At 38.5% G+C, this 22771-nt stretch overlaps 1 protein-coding gene across 1 annotated transcript in view; it reads right to left on the bottom strand.

Annotated features, from left to right (window-relative positions):
* Nucleotides 1-22771, bottom strand: part of LOC149318657 (kinase non-catalytic C-lobe domain-containing protein 1-like) — a 100095-nt gene that overhangs the window by 3629 nt on the left and 73695 nt on the right. Inside the window, exons 16-26 of the mRNA XM_089510224.1 lie at nt 22251-22336; nt 20234-20565; nt 18184-18277; nt 17995-18092; nt 17431-17654; nt 14942-15055; nt 14416-14557; nt 13991-14173; nt 8758-8961; nt 7650-7732; nt 4122-4272 (exon numbers count right to left, since the gene is read on the bottom strand). Coding sequence (XP_089366350.1) covers nt 4122-4272; nt 7650-7732; nt 8758-8961; nt 13991-14173; nt 14416-14557; nt 14942-15055; nt 17431-17654; nt 17995-18092; nt 18184-18277; nt 20234-20565; nt 22251-22336 — 1711 coding nt within the window. The remainder of the gene's footprint in view (nt 1-4121; nt 4273-7649; nt 7733-8757; nt 8962-13990; nt 14174-14415; nt 14558-14941; nt 15056-17430; nt 17655-17994; nt 18093-18183; nt 18278-20233; nt 20566-22250; nt 22337-22771) is intronic.

Genomic DNA, 22771 nt, shown 5'->3' with positions numbered 1-22771 from the left:
AAGACGTCTTGATCTACATGTTGATGCAGCAGGGTATCAACATTCATTTTATAGAATCTTTGTACTGTGAAATTTTGTCTCCATCAACCTTGTCATTTAACAGCAGCAAAAAACAACTGCTCTCTAATTACTTGTATTCTAGTTACCAATTAACAATAATGTGTATTTCTAAGAAGTGCTATAGACATAACCAGGAAATGCTTTTAAATGAACAGCTTTTTTTCTGCTTTAGAAGATGAATAAAAAAATCAATCAAATGTGTTCTCTTCTTGGAGTGTACAATGCTACGAAAGTGACATGACAAAGAATTATCTCTGCTCTAATGGAAGTACAGGATTGGAAGTCAGGCTATGCTGACACCATACCATCACCCTGAATAGAATCTGATGGGACTACTAAAGCAGACCAGGAAGTGCAAAACTGTAGAGATAATCTGCTTTAGGAATGCGGGGCTGTCAAACTGGCAAGTTGGATGGAGCTTCAGCTACAGCAGCCCAAATGGACTGGGGCTGCATTAGCTGAAGAAATTCCACTGTAATCCTCCTTTGAACCCAAATTCTGAGACAGTGTCATTTAAAAAAAAAAAAAAGAAGAAGACCTGCTGCATGGTATTTCCCCCCCTTTGATAATTTTAAACCTTTTCTAGTTAGTTTCAACGGGCACCCCACTGTTTACAATGGCAAACAACATCAAACAGCTCAAATGAACCCTTTGTTGCTATTTGCCATTATGTCAACTTCGATTTATGGTGATCTTGTGAACAAGAGGCCTCCAAAATCCCCAATTATCAACTGCCCTGCTCAGGTATTGCAAACTCAAGGGGGTGACTTCCTTCATTGAAGCAATCCACCTATAATACATTCTTTCTATTTTCCTACTGTCTTACATTTTCCCCAGCATTAACATTTTCCCCCATGAGAAACATTGTTTCATGATAAATCCAAAATATGAAACTCTTGGTTAGTCATCTTTGCTTCCAGTGAGAGTTCAAGTCTAATTTCTTCTAAAGCCCATTTACAGTATTTCTCTTTTTAGCAGTCCATAGTATCTGTAGAACTCTTCCTCAATACCACATTTCAAAAGTGTTCATTCTCTTTGTGTCGTTATCTATATTTATCATCTTTAAAGGTGAAGATCCTCCTATGTATCCATGGTACTGGTACCCAAGGTTTCACTTACTCATATCTGAAAAAAGTATGCACTCTCTTGGCATTTTCTAGGACCTCCAGCACAATTGTATGGTGTGCTTCTGGAGTAAGCTGACCAGAAAATTGCGATGAAGGACCAAGAAATGCCTAAAGAGGTGTTCTCTCTAGGAATCTCTAGGTCCCTAGTGCAACTCCATGGTCAACTTCCACTGGAAGTTACTCATTTCAATAGTGTTCGCTATCATCTGCGGTTTCACGTTTCCACAGTGAATGTGAGAATGTATATTCCATAGATACGGGGGTCATATGGTTTTCTTTTGGATTAAGCTGCTAGAAGGCTGGCAGTGCAGGACCCCTCTAATCAACTAGCAAAGAAGGCACTGTGCATTTATCAGACTGCAGAGAGTGATAGACAGAGTACCTAAGAAGCAAGGATAACTGCAAAGAGCGTCATTACAATAGCTCTCCAATAAACAGTACTCCCAGTTGGCAGGCTTGGAAGACAATATCTGGGGGGAGGGGGGGAGACAGTAATGATGGACAGATTATTGCCTTGACAAAACCAATCCTGGCAACTCAGGGGCTGTATAGACATATTTGGAAGCAAATACAAGGACTCACTCCCCATGGATTCAATGTAAAGATCTGCAAAGTATTCTGTAAGATGTACACTTACAGAGCTCCTACAACTGAAAATGCTACCTTATCTGGGAACTCACTGAATACCTCCAACAAAACCCTTTGAATATCTTCAGGCTTTCATGGGCTCACATAGACATTGGGGGGTTTCACCTGTGCACAGACATTTCCTCCACAATTTAGCTCCATTCATGTACACACAAACATCAACACAGAGCTTGCATCCTAATTATATTACAGATGCTAAATATATGTGCCCACTGTCAACAGGTTATGCCCAGATGTGGACGAGGGGAAATGTCTTTAGAAACTACCATGTCCTGCTGAATAAGAAATGGATTGCAACAGAGAAGCAGCCCGGGGAGCTTTATCCCCAGATCTACTCTCAAACCCAGATATTCCTTTGGCTGTTAACAGAAAGCTATGCCAGCTACATATATACTTTAGCAAATACTTACATAAAATATTCTCCCAATAAAGGGGATCTGATCAAAGACCGAATTGTGCCTTGAATCATGAAAGGGACAGATGGATGCATGCAACCATATACCTGTGGCTATCTTAAATAGTGCAAACCTAACCAAATTAGTGTGAAATAACATTTTTATAAATCTTAGCCTTCACTAAGTGGAAATCTTTTTATCCCGTGGTAAGGAAAAAGCCCCTTGCTGGTAGGAACGTACGAGGAAGGCAAGATTAATTCTAATACTCAGTTCAAAAAATTACAGGAGCATATATACAGCTCTAGCTTATCTGTAGATGTTTTTGTTGCTAAAAATTCACTCTCTCTTTCAAGCGTACAAACACATACTAATATATGTAAAAGCATAAGCAGGACATACAGATGTTCATCCTCTATGAAAAAGAATAACTGAATGAATTAAAGGGGATACAGTCTCAGGTGTTTACCTAGGGATCCTTTATCAGGAGATTGTACATGGATGAAAATGACCCTGATTTTTGTTGCTATACATTTCTAAAGCTCAGGTAGGAATCATACAGCCCTCCAAAAATTGTGGACTGAAAGTTCAAGCAGTCTTAGGGTGGGTCCACACTGGGTGGGTCTACACTTGTCAGAATACTCTGGGCTGCTTCCGAAGTATTCTGGCCCTGAAATGGCCCTGAATTCCTCCAGGTACTTACACATGATGGTAGCACTGCTGGCACATGTTGTTCTAAGGTAAAAACAAGGCACCCAGTGTTGACCACATTGTCTCACATTGTGGCCTAAGAGGAAGTGACCCACACCAGCAGCGGTGAACCCATGTAGCACAGCAGGACACTGTGTAAACAGGTGCCTGGCACCACTTTGGATTTTTGTGAAAAATCTGGAGCAAAATTATTTTAAACCAGTTTTAGGAAGGGATGGCCTGGATTTGATGGTGAACTAGCCTTCCCATGTCAAAACAGTCCATACTCAAATTGGAGTTCTGGCCCTGCGTATTTGGACAGGGCTATAATCAGAGTAGATAATGATGAAGAAGGCTGAGAGCTGCAGTCCAGTGTTGTACATTGCATGATTCCCACCCAGTTCTAAATTCATTCTGGCTCTTTTCCTGCTATGCCTGGGGGAAAAAAAGAAAAGGAAACACCTGAAGATGTAATAAAACACCACTAGAGACTCCTTCACTACTGATGCATTTCAAACCCATTTGGGGGAAATCCGAACAGAAAGAAGTACTTCTGTGTGTTTCCTTCCACATGCATTTATTCATAGTATTAAAAAAAAAGATGACTCAAACAACTTCGACCATATCAAATGAATCAAATGCACCCCTTCACTGTCTAGGACCTATGAAGTGAAATATTGGTGGATTGTTGATTCTTTGTATATGTTTATTAATATGAGATGTTAAGTAAAATTTGTATGATAATTTTTTTTAAAATCCAGCAACAGATTGAAATGTTGCAATATTATACAACTCTAGCATGTTGTGCTTTCAGCATGGTTTACTGTGAAAACATGGCATCCAAATGAACAATTATTATAATATTCATGCAATGTATGGCAGCCACACATTTCATTTGGGGCAGTCTTGTTTCCAACTCTCAACAGGAAGACCAAAAGATCACTGGATGACACAAGGCAGCCAGAGTAGTTTTGGGATTCTGAGGAATGGGGAAAGAATTTTAAGTCTTTCATTTCCCACCAAAGTCCTGGAAAGAAAACCCCTCTCAGAAGGTATTTGAATTTCAAGGGAGGCAGGGAATCACCTTGATGTCAAACCCAAAGCAACCACTGCAACTACACTACCCCACCAAGAGAATAAGTATGGGGGATTTTTTGCATAGATGGATACAACCACAACTAGAAAAAGTAAAAAGATTGCAAACCTTAGAACTGTAGCTTGTTACGATTTCAGCTGCAACCCAAGTACTGACATTGTCTGCATATTTCAAAAGATGTACGAGGTAATCATCTTGGACACAGGTTTCAACGAAAAGGTTATAGATTTGAGTAGGCAACAGTTCAGAGGAAGTAGTTCTGTAAAAGAGAAGCATCTCCAGCATTAAAAGACTAATTATAACCAGGCAAAGGCTAACAGAATTCACTGTGAAGAACATAAGGAATATATGGAAATCACCTCCAACTGGACTTACCTCCTGGAAGAAAGATCTACAGTATACTCAAAAAAGTGAAGGGCCACTATTATTCTTCTCGCTTGGATTTCTGCAACGCGCTCTACATGGGGCAACCCTTGTACCATACCCAGAAGCTACAATTAGTGCAGAATATGGCAGCCCGACTGGTTACTGGCATACCCAGAACCAGTCATATAACACCAGTGCTTAAAGATTTGCACTGGCTGCCTATTCGCTTCCAGGCGCAATACAAGGTGTTGGTCATTACCTATAAAGCCCTAAATGGCTTGGGCCCAGGATACCTTGAGGACCGCCTCTCCCCATATAATCTGCCCCGCACTCTCAGAACATCTGGGCAGCAGCTATTGAGGGTTCCAGGGGCTAGATTAGCCTCTACGTCTAAGAGGACGTTTACCATCTTGGCCCCTACCTTCTGGAATTCCCTGCCCATTGAGCTCCGCTCAGCCACCTCCCTGGCCCAGTTCAAAAAGGGGCTGAAGACCTTTTTATTCAAACAAGCATTCCCTGATATAAGCCCCGACTAAATTCTCCCTCTTCTCCACGCCAGCAGTGGCAAGCTGGCTGGAGTGTTTTTATTAGATTTTGTCTGTTTTGTATTGTATTTTATTGTGCTGTATCCTATTGTATGTATTTTATGATTGCTGTACACCGCCCTGATTTTATAGAAGGGCGGTATATAAATAAAATTTTTATTTATTTATTATTATTATTATTTATTAAACCAAAAATAATTCTCAGAACTGATTAAAAAAAATTATAAGAATAAGCAGAAGATGTCTCAGAATTTTCATTTCATTAGGGTTATTATTTGCAGTTTCGCATTTCCACACTAAGACAAAGAATGTATCTCTGCCAAAACAGGGGTCACTTTAGACCACTTTATGCCAGAAGTAAATACCAGATTTTTTAAAAAAATCACACGCTACTGATTTATTTTATAAATGCTTTGTTCTCTGAAATTCTCCCTTTTTGTTCATCTCATGTCTCATCCAGCTCTCAAAAGATGGCCTAAATCCATCTATTAATCCTAACTAGAGTAGATCCCCTGAAACAATGGAAGTTACACAAACATTGACAAAATAGGCCAACTGTGCTTGGGATGAACAACTGGATACAGAACAGTGGTGTTACAGAACAACTGGATACGGAACAGTGGTTTTAGTTGTTGTTGTGCCTCTTCAAGTCATTTCCAGATTAAAGCAAATCTGAGACAAACCTATCATGGAGATTTCTTGGCAAGCTTTGTTCAGAAGGGGTTTGCCATTGCCTTCCTCTGAAGCTGACAGAGTATGACTTGCCCAAAGTCACCCAATAGGTTTCCACAGTGAGCAGAGATTCAACCCTTGTTTCCTAAAGTCCTTGTCCAACACTCAAAACCACTATGCCACACTGGCTCTCCAATTATTTTACTAAGTTCCTCTTTACTTTCATTGCATCTTTTCTCTTGACTAATATCCCAAACCATCTCTGAAAAGGGATAGTCTGGAATTTCATCAGAATGTTCTCCAGAGAATCAACCTACCGATTTCTTCTTTATTTCACAATAAAGGACTTTACAGTCCTTCCAGCCTGAAGAATCTCATTGCAGCAAGGGTGATGTATCTACTTGTGCTGGAGAAATATAATGCTTATTTATGCTTTAAAGCTTTGCTATGTATTTATTTGCTAATAAACAAACAGTACAGCTAGATTCTGCTTAGATTGTCTGATTAGATTAATAGTCTTTTATTCATTTCCATATGTATTTTCAATTCAAGCAGGAATGAAAATATAATACTAAGCTTCTACACCTGCAAGTTCCCAGGATATCAATGAAAATTGCCCTGACATGGCTGCTTAAGAATTGTAACTCCCAAAGTAATATCTTATCACAGAACTAGACCTATACTATATGCATTCTACAACTCTGTCATCAAAGAACTGAAAAGTGCTTGCCATCTCACAGTTTCTAGGTTTTTTTACAGCACAAAAGTGGGACAAAAATGACCTAACCAACTTATTGCCTTTTGATACTAGGGTACTCTTTTTTCAATAAATAAATAAAATCCTAGTCAACAAAATATAGTGGATCAAAAATATCTCATGTTACACAGCCATGATATAGAAGTGACAAGCAGGTTGATCTCATGGGGTTTACATGGCACTAGACTACAAAGTTAATTCACGAAATGCAAGAAGTCTGCATTAAATCCTAACCATAACCACAGTGGCAAGACTTACTACAAATTCTCAGTACAGTGGAATTCCAATGAGAATAGAAAATACACTAGAATTCAACACAAGATTTGTCTTTTTGTTTTGATCCTAGGGCATCAGTGTTCATGTAAAAGCATGGGGAAGGGGGGAACAGAAAGGAATCTTCTAGTAAGGGATAGAAGTGTCATTTCTTTGCTTAGGAAACAATGGCTATCATGTGAACTACACAGTAAAGGCTGCCATTTTCAGTTTGGATTGATCAAGCCATGGAAGGAGTTTGTAAAGGATAAAGACCCTGAGTGTATGTACTCTGGAAGAAGATAAGCAGGTCCACCATGCTTCAGAGGATGCCTTTGAGAGATCAGGCTGTACAGACCGGCCAAAAGACCGGCATCAGGGCAGAGTCGGGGTGTGGTGACCGCACGCCCCAACTCTGTCCCCAAAGTGGTGTCACGCCACTCACCCCCCTCCCAGATGGCAGGCAGCATCACAACATTTCTGCAGCCCAGCATTTACACACGTTGCGCTGAAGAAACGTGGAAGAGCCGTGGCAGCAGTGGCAAGGGCAGTTTTTCCCACCTCAAAAAGGAGCAGCATTTTGCCGCTTCTTTTGGGGCTGGAAAAACGCTGGATCGGGGCTGTGGCATGCGGTTGCTGTGGCCCAAATCTGGCAGTCAAAGGGGCAGCATTAAGCCGCCCCTTAACCTCCATCAGTTTTGCCCCCAATTCACAGCTTCTTGCAAAGAAGATTATAGAGTCAGAACTATTTGCTCCTAACTCTGGTATCCAATGTTTGATCTCAGACTACTCTAATAACCAATAAAATACTCTATTACAAAATATTTTGTAAAATATTCATTGTTATGAAATACATTGTGTAAAAATGTTTTGCTAATGTACTTATTTTCAAAAGTTATACATTTAAGATTGTATTTAGAAATGCACTGATTGTTACTCCTTGTTCAAATCTCCCATATATGTGGAAAGCAGTTAACACTGATGTCTACAAGACACAACACACATTTATAATACACAGCATATCACTAGACTAGGCAAACTTACTTCTGGAGAGGCACACTTTTGTCTTTTACTCCAAGGAATCTTGAATTAAGAAAGTGCACTGGATGACATTTATGGAACATTTCCTTTAAAAAAAAAACAGAAATATGATATGCACGATATATTTGATCATGGTATTTGTATACTTTTGACTCTCAACCCCAAATCAGACAGCATCACTGGAAAGATACATCATCCATGGTGTAACCTGCCTTTGAGAGATCAAGAGGAATCAATAGGATCACATTTGCCCTTCTCTCTCTCAGGCACAAAACCATTAAGGCCGTGATACTGTAGTCTCATTGAAAATAACTGCGACCACTCCTTCTCTCAAAGAGGCACTTACCACTAGTTCATCCAGCCCAAATAGGAGCGGCAAAGAGCTGTTCCTATTCAGGGAGGATTGAAGCTGTTCCATTGCAGCTTCAGCCAGCTTCCAACCAGCTTGGGCGAGTGTGGCATCTAAATGCCACACGTGCAAGCTGGCTAGAAGCTGGATGAAGTTGCAAGTCTGTTCCAGCCCTTACACTCACTGCTGAAGTGGAGTCATTAGTGAGAGGTTCTGCTAGACTGGACCCTTTATGAATTTTGTTTCCCAGACTACAACACTTCCTTTAGTTCCGGTGTGTACCAAGTGGTTCAACAGGTTGCACACAAAAAGAGATGGCTCTTGGAAGCCATCTTTCCAACAAGTGAACTCTGCATTCCACAGAATAATCAGGATTTCACAACAGGAATGCCACTAATAGCAGTTTATACATTATGCTGTCAAGGTGAGACACTGAGCATTTATATTCAACAGCACATTGGAATATTGATCCAGGAAACATGTCACGTGAATTGGGAGACAAGGTGGCAAAGATATTGTTCTTCTATCACTAGCACCTCTTGAAGCAGGTAGATCACACTGGTGAGCTTGAAATGTTCTTCTTCCTTAACCAAATACTACTGGCTCTTGGTAGTATTGCCCTTGCATCACATTTATCAAGAAGTTTGATATGGAAACTTCCCATGAAATGTCAGTGGCTTCATAATTGTTATCTTTTAAGCAGTGAAAGAGAAATGATGGTATACATTACTCTCTATTAATAAGAAAAAAAGCTTAGTTTACCTGTTGCAACAGTGTCAGCTGACAACAAAGCTGTTGTGCAGTATATTCTGTTAAAAAGTATTGTCCTCCATCTATTCTAGCACAGACACCATCTGTTCCATTTGTAAAGCATTCTTTTGGTAAAGCTGATGCAATGTTATGTTGTTTATCTTTTTGGTAAGATACAATAGCTTCATTTCCTTTTGAGGACCTCCAATTAAAGCTCTGTACAAGAAAAAAATAAAATAAAAACCATTTATTCCACTAATACATTTACTCAAGAAGAACTAAATTCATTCTTATACAAGCCACAAGTACTACTTTCATCATGGACCTTCAAGCTTATGTGAATCTTCAGTTTAGCCCAGAAAGAAGTTGCTAGCTGCGAGCCACTAAGGAACAGAGAGGATTAGTGTTAAAGTATATCTCAAATCAATGCAACATGAAAGCTAAATTACCACATTTGGAACAACTGACTTTTCTGGACTGTTTTCAAAGGCTGCCCGTGTACTACATGTTCCAGTAGTCAAAGACCCTAGATGATGCTGATCATATCCTAGAGGTGTAACTGCTATATCAGCCTAAAAGTAGCAGAATAACTTTCTAGCCATAAAAGTCATCTATCATGGAAAGCATGATAGAGCTAGTCTATTTCTCATATTCATTAGCATCTGGACTGGATTGAATTTTAGTTTATTCACACTCAGTCAACCCATTCAAGGCCCCAAAGTAATTTCTCATTCACACCTGGAAGTATTTTCCAACTGTCATGCTTTATGTATATCAACTATTTTCTGTACATAGTTACACTTTTCTATAGTAATGTAGTTATTTCTATATTGTAATGACTTCACACAACACAGTTCTTAGTTCTCTAGTTGTCTTCTGTGTATATGAAGGAGAGGGGGTCTTCTTTAGATATTACATTAAGCCGTTCACTCTTTTGTATCGATTCTGTTTTATACTATTGAAATTGTAAAAATGGTAGAAGTGCTGAGAATTAATGCTAAAAATGCCACATGAAAAGAAACAATATCTAATTTGTTCTAGCAAATCATCTTAAATAAAAGATGACTAGCTACAGCAAGACACTTTGCAAAACAACAAAGCAGAATCAACTACTAGGTTAGAAAAAAAATGTATAGTAAGAAACTTGGCTTAAAAACAATCAGGCAGCTAACTTCATTTCTTCATCCAGACCAAAAAATGATGCAAACCTTTGAAACCTCTGGAGGAACGCAACAAGAGAATAACCTACAAACCAGCATGTCTCACTGAATATGTATGTGCTGAACAGCTTATATGTGGACAAGGCAATTGAATGAAGGGTGTGAAAAGAGGGGCCTAAAAAACTGACTCTCAGATATATGGGGAAAGAGTACAAGAGCCAGCATCCTTGGGCATGTTTTGGGGCAAGAACTTTGCTCATATCACACAGAGTGGTGAGATGTCAACTAGTGTCCTCCTAAAATAGCAGTATGTCAAAACCACAGCAATAACATTGATAACTACCATTCTTCCTTGTGAGCCAAGTGTGGTGTAGTCATTTGAATGTTGGACTACATCTCTGAAAATGATGGTTTGAATCCCTGCTAGGCCATGGAAACTCACTGGGTAATCTTGGGCAAGTCACACTTTCTCAGCCTCAGAGGAAGGCAAAGGCAAACCCTCTCTGAGCAAATCTTGCCAAGAAAACCCTGTGATAGGTTCACCTTAGGTTCACCATGTCGGAAATGGCTTGAAGCCATACAACAAACCATCCCTTTCTTATACAATGTTGGTTAATTGTGTATATGAGCGCCTTGATAACTTTTTCATTTTTGTGTGCATGCCTTGCCTTATTCACCACATAAGAGTGCTGATCAATTTTGGACGTTAGCTTTTATGAGCAATAAAATTGACAACTGAGGTGGATTATCTTTTGGTCTTTTTATTACCCTTTAGTGGAACCATTTTCCTTTCTTTCCACCACACCTTATCTTTAGAGGCCTTAACCTCTGGCACGTTCTTAATATAGGCACTTTAAAAAGCACCTGATGACTACAACACAGTAACCATCCAATTATTCACCCAAAGTCTTTTGTCTGTTGACAGATTCAAGATTTTCAAATTGACCAGATATGGAAATGTCATTGTTAGCATCCCCATACTCTGTCAGCCGCACTACAGCCATCATCTTAGACAAGTCAAAACCACTATTATTGCACCATTATCTTAGAAAATACTGAGTTTTGTCTTCATGTATATTATTGCCATGTCAAAAAGCTTCTTTAAAAATGTCACAACTTCTTTATTTCTCTGCTCAGTGTTTTCTTTCATTTCCAACATTATGGATCAGAAAAACTTTCTGAAAGCACCATCAACTGTATGTGACTATTTTTTAATTTTATTTTTTACTTTAGGCTATGTAATCATTTTACAGGCGAATTAAAAATAATGTAGCAGTAATTAACTGTTGCAGCCACCATGGTGTAGTTGTTTGAGTGTTGGACTACAAAACTGGAGACCAGGGTTTGAATCCCTACTCAATCACAGAAACCCACCATGTAATCTTGGGCAAGCCACACACTCTGAGCCAGAGAGTAAGGCAAAAGCAAAACCCCTCTGAACAAACCTTGCCAAGAAAACCCCACAATAGGCTCGCTTTATGATTGCCACAAGTCAGAAATGACTTGAAGAGATACAACAACAACAAGAACAACAGTAATTAATCCACCAATGTCTTTCTTTATTATGAGGCCAACAGTATTAGCTAGAAAGAAGGATAGGAAAATTACAATTTTCTGACTAGCAAATTCAAGCATCTCAGACAGTTGAATCTGCTTAATTAACTTACAAAAAAGCATTTTTACCATAAAAACAAGAGGTTTGTTGTTATAAGGAGGTAAGTTCTTTCTGCTTGAGAATATTGCAAATTATGTGATATTTTGGCTATCTGATGTCACCTTGTAGTGTTTGATTCCAATATCTGTAAGACTGCTTGCATGTTACCGTAGATATTTTTAAAACATCCTATGGTCACAAACTGCATGTCTAGTGGAATCCTAGCATATTTACTCGGAAGCAAGTTTTACTGTATGCAAAAGAGTTTATTTCTTAGTAAGTGTATTTAGAACTGCAGTCTTAAATGGGTTTACGTGTAAAATATAAATGGGATGTTTAGTTTATTTTTCTTCCACAAGATGAATTTAAGATGATCTACAAGATATGTAATATAAAAGTCTTAACAACACAAACAATTAAAATTAGAAATGAGCTATTATATATAAACTCTCCAGAAAGATATGTAAATCAAAGATACTGTGATTTTGTATGCTCACTAATTATTCCACAGCCCAAATCTCCAAATGTCCTCCCCCCAGAAGTTTCATGTAGATGTTAAACAATATGCATGAATAAGATGAAACTATGAAAAGCGCCATAGGACAACATGAGGAACTGTATTAAAAGGTCACGGCATTAGGAAGGTTGAGAACCACTGCTCTAACCCAAGTAGGTAAATCTGATCCAAATAGTTTCATTGGCTAGGATGGGCAAGGATTCAGTACGGAAACCGTTGACAATGTTTCCCCCAAGGATTCCATCTATATCATCAGGGCCAACAAGATAAAAAGTATCCAAGAAACACGAAAAGTTGTAGCCAATGCCACTTCTGTGTGTGCATCATATTACAGCCAAGGAACTTTTCCTGCAAAATGTGTTACAAACTAGTCATAGCAGGCTTCTGAATATTCCTGCATTCTGTTATGAAAATCAACTTGTAATAGGCCCTCCACAACCTGGAACCGTTCTGTTCTGGTGATGGTAAAGTAAGGTTGCTTTGCAGCAGTCACTGATATAGAACAAGAGTTGGGAATAGATGTGACCTGTTTTGTTGCATTTGCTGCAAGTTTCCCACTACTGCTGCTCTATTCTTCCAGTTAACATTACTAAATCTCACAGCTAAGTTTTAATATTGAACATTACCTCTTTATAATTTCGCTGTGTTAAAATGAATGTTAGAAGTTTTGTTCTATTTTGTTAGCTTATGCCATGTACTCTATTTTAGTTGTTTTAAAAAGAGTCCTATTCTATTACCTGCTTTGTCAACAGAGTTAATACAAAATTGTTAAATCATAGGTATGTATGGCAGATAAACACTTTTGGAATCAAAGCCTAGTATACCTCTTTTCAGTGCCAGGCTTTGTTAAATCAAGAAATAAAATGTATTACAAAATACTGAAGCCATTGAAAAAATAACATAAACCCTGACAAAAGGAAGGAAACTTACACCAGCTACTTTACCCCTTTACAGGATGAGTCTCTCTTATCTGAAATGCTTGGGACCTGAAGTGTCTTGGATTTCAGATTGTCTTGTATTTTGGAATATCTGCATTTGCATATATGTACATAATGAGATACCCTGGAGATGAAGCCTAATTCTAACATTTCATATACATCTTGTACACATAGCCTGAAGGTAATTTTATACAAAATTTTAAATAATTTTGTGCATAAACAAAACAAAAAAATTGTGTAACCATCAGAAAATTAACTGAACCATCAGAAAGCAAAGATGTCACTATCTCAACCACCCATGTGGACAGTTTTGGAGTATTTTGGATTTTGGAATTCTGGATAAGGGAGACTCAACCTGTACCAATTCAGGACTACAGTACCATTTATACAATATTGCTGTGTTTCGGTAAATAAGACACCCATTGTCTGAATGAGCTGACTATATGTCACAGATGGAGACTACAAATATGCTTGATTCATTAATCATATTAACTAAATGAGATAATGCTTACTGTTAGTTTGGAGATGGCTAAGTCCTAGCACCACAGCATGGTATATAGTGTGTTTTGCTCATTTATGAGATAAACTAATTTCTGCAGTTCCAAGACATTCTAGGCAGCTTTAATCTAACTGGAGGGTACTACCCTATCCTATAGTAGTATAGGGAGAAACTGATCTTCTATTTAGAGATTTAAAATTGCTGCTCATTTGATGCCCTTTCTTAATACACATGGATATATTTGACCAAAATCCACTGATTAGTCTTTCCTGTAAACTCAATAAATAAATGGCAGCTTGGTAATACATAGTAGGTTCCACTGATTCAATGGGTTTACTTTAATGGGGGCTGACAACTGAATTAAGGTCTTACTAGTATATCCTAAGATTTCAGCTAGGTTAGGAAAGATGTTGAAGTACAATTAATATGGTACGTGCCATGAACTATTGTTACAAAGAAAATGAAAAAAGCACATACCTTTTGTAAAATACTTTTTGAGAGCTTTTTGCATGAAGAGCGTAAGGACTGTGTTTCACTGGGTTCCTTCACTTCTTTCCAGTCTTCCTTTCTCAAGCACTGAGAAACACTGCTCTCCTTCCTCCTAGTAATGAGGTCAAGCCATGATAGAAGCCATTTGCCATAGCCACTGAGTGGAACTACCTACAAAAAGTCCATGATTATAGGCTTCTATGGATTTATATTTCAACTTGTTTATGTCCTAATACAGCTAAAATAAATCCTGTTTTAGCAAAGAAAATACACAGATCCCTAAAGTATGTTCCCCCTCTCATTTCAATTATATTTATAGTGAAATTCTCTTATAATGCTACTGCAATCTTGCATGTCATAATTTACTTTGATTTGACATGTACCTTAAGCTTCCTGTCAAAACAGTGAATTACCTTGGAAATGATAAATTCTTTTAGAGTACTCATAAAGTCAGGGTTTACTGCAAAGTCTACAGCATAACAGTCTTCAATCCATGTCTGCAGAATGGAGAAACTGCGAAAGTATATTTTGCTAAGCAATGAGCAGGATTCTGGGCTTGAACTAAGAAGAACAGAAAGCTAGTCAGTAAATGGAGATATGTGTATACTTCCAAGCATTATTATGTTGAAATATGTTTCAGCTTATCATTTCAAGAACAAAAACAGAAAAATACATCTTCCTTTGTCAGAGCTTAATAAAAAGCTATGGAAATTTGCATGCATTTTTTTGTCCAAGAGGAAAGTGTTCTGTCAAGGACAGAAGTTTCTTCTATCTTGAAATTAAATTTCATTTAAAAAGTCCCACCTAAGTAATATTAAATAGATGCTTTTAGTTATTAAAAAATTAAGCAACCATTCTTAATTATATAGGGACAAATGTAAGGCTCTTGACACATCAATACAATACTCAGCTGAAATTTATCTGAGTTTCAATACATACCTGGGTAAGGTTATAATGATTCTATCAAGAATAAATTGCAAAAGTTCTTCTTGTGAACAGAAATACCGAAAGGTGAAGAGGAACTGTTGTACATAGCCTTCTAAAAATGAATTTCTGCAGAGTACAAGAGGGGGAAAATCAATTTTGTAAGCTAAAATGTGCCTTCTTGGAATCAAGCACAGCAAATATGAAGAAGCAAAAGGAATGGATTCAATTACTATGTGTCACTTGACTTCTCACATTTTCTATTTTACTTGAAGAAAAAAGCAGAGGTTTTTTTTTAAGGAACATAAATCCCATGTTCACATAAGAGGGACTGAAACTATTTACTTATTTATCCCCATGGTTCTTCTAAGACTAAAACTCAAGGCAGCTCACAAGAGTATGACAAGTGTAGATAAAAACAGGTGCAGTGTAAAACACAAACGTCGTAATGCTAAAAACTTCATCCAATTATAGTACTAAAACATTACAGTAAAAAAAAATCACTATAGAAAGCATCAGCTCATCAAAAACACTTTTCTCAAAAGCCAGTCAACTGCCAGATGCCTGCCTGAATAAAAGAACCTTTATCTGCTAATGAAACATAAATGGAAGTTGGATAACCTAGTCTACATTGCCAGGTGCATTCACCATCTTGGAGCAACCATAAAGAAGGCCCTCTCTTGTGTCCCCACAAACATAGCTATGACTGGTTAAACTAAGAGAGGAGCCTCTCTTAAAGAACTCAGGGACTGGGCAGGATTATTTCAGATAGCTTGGATCCAAGGGTATCATAAACATGAACTTTTAATTGTGCCCAGCAGCCAGTAAAACTGTTCTTACAAGGCAGACACAAGTTCTGTATAACCAGTCTGAGTCAACAGCTGTGGTCCCTGGAACACTTTCCAAGGGGAGTTCTATGTACATAATGTTACCGTAATTGAAAGAGGGTGTAACTGAAGTGGCCTCTGTCCACCTCTGTTAGACAAAGTCTAAGGACAACTCCCTGTTACCCCATTTTCGGTATCAGAAAGCACGGGGAAGTAGGATGTTGAACATCAAGAATTCATGTCTGAGTTTGTTTTCCCCACTCCTCTCCCACAACCCATTTTTTCCTCATTGCCTGGAATTCTGTTAAGGACATAATGCACAGGTAGGTATTCCTTACACATGCAGATGGTTTTTTTCAGGCACCATGGGGGTTCATATTCCCTTCCTCTCCCTGCAACATCCAAGTTCCCCCACCCCATGTACTGAACCATATAACCCACCCCTGGACTTACTGAAAAACCCTCAAAGCTACCCTGCATGGCCATTCCATCTTCCCAGCAAGTGGGTAGAATTAGAGAGGTTCTTCAGGGGCCTCAGTGATGCTATAATAATTGTATGTCTGGCTATAAGGATGTAGCCAGATGCTTCTTCAATCCTGCCTGCTTGCTACAAAGCATGGAATGGCCATGTAGGGTGGCTTCAAGAGGGGGATATGGTTCAGCATAGCATAGGTCTACACTGCACTATATTTACATTACACTGAAAAGGATGTTGGATTGAGGCCACTGTGTCATGAAATGGAACACAGTCCTATTAAAGTCCAAAATAAGACTGGGAAGAGATTTCTCTCTGATATCCTGAAAAGCTGTTGCCAGTCAGTGTAGAAAGCACTGAGCTAAATGGACCAGGTGCTCTCATTCACTATGGCCCGTTCCGCATGGGCCTTTGCGCTGCCCCCGTCACGTGCTAGGGGTTGGCTGAGGACCTAGTGTCCATACTGGCCTCACCCCTAGCACATGACGGGGGTGTAAAAATGGCGGTGCCCTATACACACGGGCGCGACCATTTTTACGTGCCAGATGCTTAGCGTCCGCACACACCCCTTGCCTTGCGATATCATGAGTGCGCCATTTGCGCACTTGTATGTCGCAAGCGTGGCGCAAAAAGAAGCCGCTTTTTGCGGCTTCTTTTTCTGCCGCCGGGAAGCCTCCTCGTTTGGAGGCTGCAGCTTCCTGGCGGCGGAAATGGAGGTGACGGCAGACCTCTGTAACGTGCCTATATTCTCCATGCAGCTTAACACACACCAGCTGGCCTTGAGCTTAGAATGCCTCTTCATTTCCATGAGGCAGCAGTATAAGGAAGGCTTCATCTCTCATGGGAGTTTATCAGACAAGGGAAATTGGAAGTATAATCCAATGGCAATGTGAACGCAATCATGGAGTTTAACGTTATTGCGTGATAGATTACCACATGCAATTTCGGGCAATAGGAAGTCAGTCCGAATGCAATCATGGGGTTTCACGTTATTGTGTGATAGACTGCCACACGCAAATTCGGGCAATGGCAAGCTATTTTTGGGCAATGGGAAGTCAGTTTGAACGCAATCTGCATTAACGTAGATTTGCTGAACTAGCAAATTCACATGAATGCGTTCTGGCCCCACTTTCTTTTCATTCGAAATTAAGAGAAATTCCTCACGTGTGATAAACTCCATGGAATTGTAGAGTGAGCCGTACCTGCAGTAGAGATATGCCATTAGCCCAAGTGGTGTTCCAGCTTGTAGATTTCTTGGCTGATATTGACTGTTGTTACATTGCGATTTATTATACAGATTTTTATTTATATTATAGAAAAGGAGCATACTGTCCAAGGAGCTGATACTCAGTGTTTCACTTCTTGCCATGTTAACCACTGTTAGAAGACTGCACGACTCAACTCCCCATTTTTCTGTGTTTATAATCTGAAACAAAAGGAGACAAGGCAGAGTTTCTAGCATTCTGACACAGTATAGCATAATCAAAACCCAGAAAGGGCAAGGCTATGTTGATCCATTCTCAAAGGCTCCCATTCAACTCTGTGGAAATTACTACAGCATTCTTCTACTTATGGCACTATAAGAAGCGGTATATGGGGATGGAGAAGCATTGAGAAAAAGGAATCCAACTCCACACCTTCAGCTTGTGAAAACTATTACACTTTCACTAAATCCACTGAACACTGAAATGTCACTGTGCAAGTGCCATTCCACTTGCACAGATGTTAATTTTGAATTTAACTCCCCCAACAAATCAAAGAATTACCTGTAAATATTTCTTCACAAGTTCAAGAAACTGCACCTTTGCTCTCATTTCTTCTAGCTGTCCCTTCAGTTTAGGTAAGATAGTTTTCACTTCACCACCTCAAGATTTAAAAAGTGCAATGAGGATCCATTTGATGAACCAATACAATTGCTATAGAGTAGCTCTGCAGTTTGAGAAGTGCAAACATACCTTTGCTCCTCCTCTCTTTATGTAGCAGCCTGTAGTAGAATCTTCTGCTCTTACTATAATTTTTTGTTTCTATCATTATCTGCTGTTCAAGTTCCTGGTGAGAGGTGCAGGAGGGAATCAAAGTAATATAATTATGCATTCATTTTGCAGGAAGGAAGAAGAGCAGGAAAAGAAGGGAGAATAATCACCCTCATTCAACATTAAATCTATCAGGATTCCCATGCCTTTTACTATGCCTCTTTATAAAACAGAAAAAATGCTATCACATGATTACTGGCTGCTTCTCATGGTTACCCATGTAGACCTGATTAAGGCATCCTATCTCAGTCCAATTAAGTTCATCAGATAAGGGACATGCAGTATTCTCAGAGCTCATCACCATTCCACATCCCATGACATCATAACATAGAAACTGTAATTTTCAGTGTCTGCTCCAAAAAAGATATGATCACTCTGTCTTGGCTCAGAGAAACCCCTTAAATCATAGTTGTCCAGAAATCACAGGAAACTGTGGTTTCAATGTGCCTTCATCCAAGCCAGACATGTGATGGAGGATGGATGTGAAGAGATGAAGAAGAGGTGTACAGATATATGGCTCTTTATCAGTGCAAAAACCATGGCTATAGTGCCAAAACTAGCACCAGAAATAACCAATATTTAGGCCAGTAAAAGTTAAGATCATTTTAGCATATCTCTAAAATTTACCTACATACTGTAGAACACTGAAATGATGTTTTGTTGATTTTAACAGTAGGCATTTATTATTCAACAAAGTAAGTAGATTATGAAAAAATAGGTTGGGAAGTGGCAAGCATGAATTCATGAATTCTGATAGAAAAAAGGAAGTATGGAAGCCCTGGTGCACATTCCCTCTGCTAAATGTTCTGGATAGTGACCTTAACATTAAAGTAATAATAAGTAGAGTAGAATGGGCAACAAACATGTTGTTTTGTTTCTTTAAAAAGTGAGTTTTAGTTGTTCATATTAGAAACCTGTGTCATCACAGCAAAGTATCTAGAATGATTTCTTAAACACAATATAGTAGTTTGATAGGGGAGAGGGTTGTGCTTAATGTATTTTTTTGTATTTTTAGTGTGGTATTATATATTATATGCCTGTCTGTAAGTTGAAAAGTGCTTTGTGAGATGAAGTAAATATGAGAATTCACACAAGTCAAGGGTAAGCCTTCTGGGTTGGAAAGAAATCCTCAAGTTTACCTCAACACAAGCTTTTGATCTGTTAAAGTAAGGGGCATATTTTGTTGTCTGTCTAGCTAAGCTCTCTCTGAAGCTAGAGATGCCTAAAGGCTAAAATTGTTCTGTTTCTTTGATAATGACACCAAGCACTAAGTGAACTAATACCATTTTTCTTATGAGCAGACGTGACATTTAAGTACATACTCCAAAGCAAAATAATTACTATCAATTCAAGACATGTTCCTAAAATTATGAGTCAGTTAAATACTCAACCTTGTAGGCAGAGATTTCTGTATCAAAATTGTGTTAAAAGTTCTGTAAGCTCAACAGATGAAATGTGAGTCTCATTATAGGAATACACAAACTCCTCTTTATAAGTACAGAGTAGCTGGTTGTGAACCTCTACTAAACAATTCAGAATATAAACAAGACAGCAGTTTTAAAAGGTCTTGTTTTCTTCTGCAAACCAATCTGCCTACCTATATATTCAGGGAGAAAAATTTAAACAGATTCACAACTGATTCACCATTCTGTTTTTCTTAGCACTAAAATAAAGACCAAAGGTTCCCTACAAACAATACCATTCAGCATACAGGGTTGATACAGCAGACTGCACATCCTACACTGCACCACGAATTGGGTCTTGGAAAAGTGAGGACTGTAGGTTTTAGAGAAGCCAGACTTTAAAAGACTGAAGGAAATGGAGGAGGACATCTAATATCTTAAATGCACTGAATACGCACTTTATGGAAGATATATATACAGGCACTGATTTAATTTAAAAAGAATCAAAACCTTTCCAAATTTATGGATCCAAAAAGTTTTTTCCAGTCTTGGAAAATCAGGATACCTACCATTATTTTAGCACCTATGTTTTGAGTCCCATCCTTTCGCTTTCCAAGTTTTCTAATGTGGTCATGAACTTCCAAACTAAAACATTCTGAACTATAGAATGCACTTCTCCAACCAGGACAAAATCCATTGAGTTCAGACAAGCAGGACATTCCAGTGTAAATATTTTCCTCCCTGTGTACTATAAATTCTTTTGGGCTTTGATTGTTTTCTGGCAAACCTGGAGAGATGTAGGCAGTATTGGTCTGCAAATATTCTCCTTCCATTTCTCTTCTGACTTCATTTTCAGTATAATCTTGTGGAAGGTCATCTGTATCCACATCAGCAACAGAAACTACACACACAAAATTACAGCAGACAGCATTAGAAGGGATAACATATTGGATGGCATCATGTTCAATCATTGTCAAGCTGATTTGTACATGAATTTTCATTTATATTTCTTTCCTATACATGCCAGGTTTTGCAACTGTTCATAGCTGGAAACTCTCATGACTAGGCCACCTTTTCCTATATGAGCACATAACTCTTTTATGATCTGCAAGATACACCTATACTTCATGGAGGACACCTTGCACATCACTGAACTGCAGCTGCATAAAGCTTATAGAATGGCTTTTCCCAATGAAGTTTAAAGTTGCTTTACTCCCCTGGCTTTTTGGAAAATAGTAATCTTACAGTCCAATAGTAAGCTTACAGTCACTGTGCCCTTGTATTTCTTCTGCTGCAAACCATAATACTCTCATCAACTCTAGGTCACACACCTTTCCCAACTGCCCCTGTTTGGCTGGGACATTCCTGATTAACCCTCTGTTTTCCCACATTTTCAGCTGCTCCCACTTTCTCCTTTTGTCCTCAGTTTGCTTCAACTGGTGCAAAATGAGTTAAAAGTGCAAAAGTAGTGGGAAGGAAAAGGAGAAGAGAGGGCAGAATCTTGTCCTTCCCAGTATGGAAGTAAAAGCAAACTGCTGCAGCTTCTCCTGGTTTGTGTGCTCTTCTTCATTAATAACTTTTGCCATCTTGACCATCCTCTGAGGTTGCTTGGCTACCTACATCCCAGTTTTCATCTGTGAAATATTGGGGGAAGATATGAATACATCAAGACAGATTCATCAAGCCAGTTTAAGCTAGGAAGAGGCAGTGTACCTACTTAAAATAATTAAATGTAATCAAAACAAAAATATGCTGCTCTAAGTAATCAACAAAACCAGAATGATTAAATTCAAGTGGCAAAAGGGTGGCGTTTTGCTCACCCTTTCCAATATAACCATCAAAATTGAGGTGAGGTGGCAATTTGATTTAGAACTCAGAACTGTAAGGTGTCACAGTTATTTTGGAATATTATGAACAAGTGGATTTCTGCATGTGGCAGATAAAACTGGTCCCTTTTCAACAAAGGTCACTTTTTCAAGTGCTAATCAGTAAGTGTATCCCAACTTGTTCTACATTAACCTTAGATTTTAACAATTCTATACAATTCGTATTTCACTATGTATTTTAAACATTTTTTGCTATCAAAATAAGCATTTTAAATGCACTTCAATACATTTTTGAAGCCAATAATTATGCAGGCTCTGAACATTCAAAAATGCAAATATTGGATGACAACATAAATTCAGATTCAGACATTCATTCCACGTGTGCAGTTTTATCAGAAGTCACAATAAGTATTGCTAACGACATCAGCAAGTCTAAATCTTTGTAATATGTGGCATTATCTTAACTTGAAGAAAACTATAGCTTCCAGTCTGATTGATATTTCAAGGTAGGTGATGACAAACTAAAGGAAGCTTTCACCTTCGATTAGGAGATGTTACTGCCAGTTCTCCATATACCAAGCATCTCCTATGAACTTGATCACCTGCCTGCCTTGGAAATTCTATTACTTCTCCTCTTTGCTTTATTTAGAGTAAAGACACTTGAGAAGTGGAGATTGCTAACCTGAATCAATAACGTCAGGCTAACACCTTTTGGTTTCATTATCCACAACACAAAATATACCCACTGGTCTTTTCTTACCACTTGTTTCTTCACCAGTATTCAGAAAGTCTTTAGGTTTGTTTTGGCCTTGAAATGTCTTGCTACCATTTTTTGTTTCATCCATCCTGAAAAGCAGGGAGAAACAGAGAAGGAAAAGCAACAACTTTTTCCCATTTATACAAGAAATATTTGTTTGGTGAAAAGCCTGATACATGCAGGAGGGAATTATGTGAATCATTAGTCTTCAGAAAATGACATTGTAATGGCCTTATGTGATCATATCAATGGGGCCCATTCTCTGGATATCCTGATATAGTTCTCAGAAAAGTTAAAGAGATGCTAATAGAGAAAGCAGATGCTATAGAGCAAATGTCAGCTATGTGAACTGACAGTGTGAGAGTTAAAACATTTGTGCCAAAAGAAAAGTTCAAATGTGTATAGCCAAAGAAATCTGTCAGGAATTTCTGGCAGGATTTTTACTAGAGCAATGGCCTTCAAAAAGTGTTCTGGGAAATTCTGGCTTTGCTTAGACACACATCCAGAAACTTGCAATGAGAAGA

The sequence above is a fragment of the Sceloporus occidentalis genome, unplaced genomic scaffold, assembly GCF_023333645.1.
Source record: "Sceloporus occidentalis isolate IW3139 unplaced genomic scaffold, rSceOcc1.0.p SCAF_2, whole genome shotgun sequence".
NCBI lineage: Eukaryota > Metazoa > Chordata > Lepidosauria > Squamata > Phrynosomatidae > Sceloporus > Sceloporus occidentalis.
This window is presented reverse-complemented; position numbering and strand designations above follow the sequence as displayed.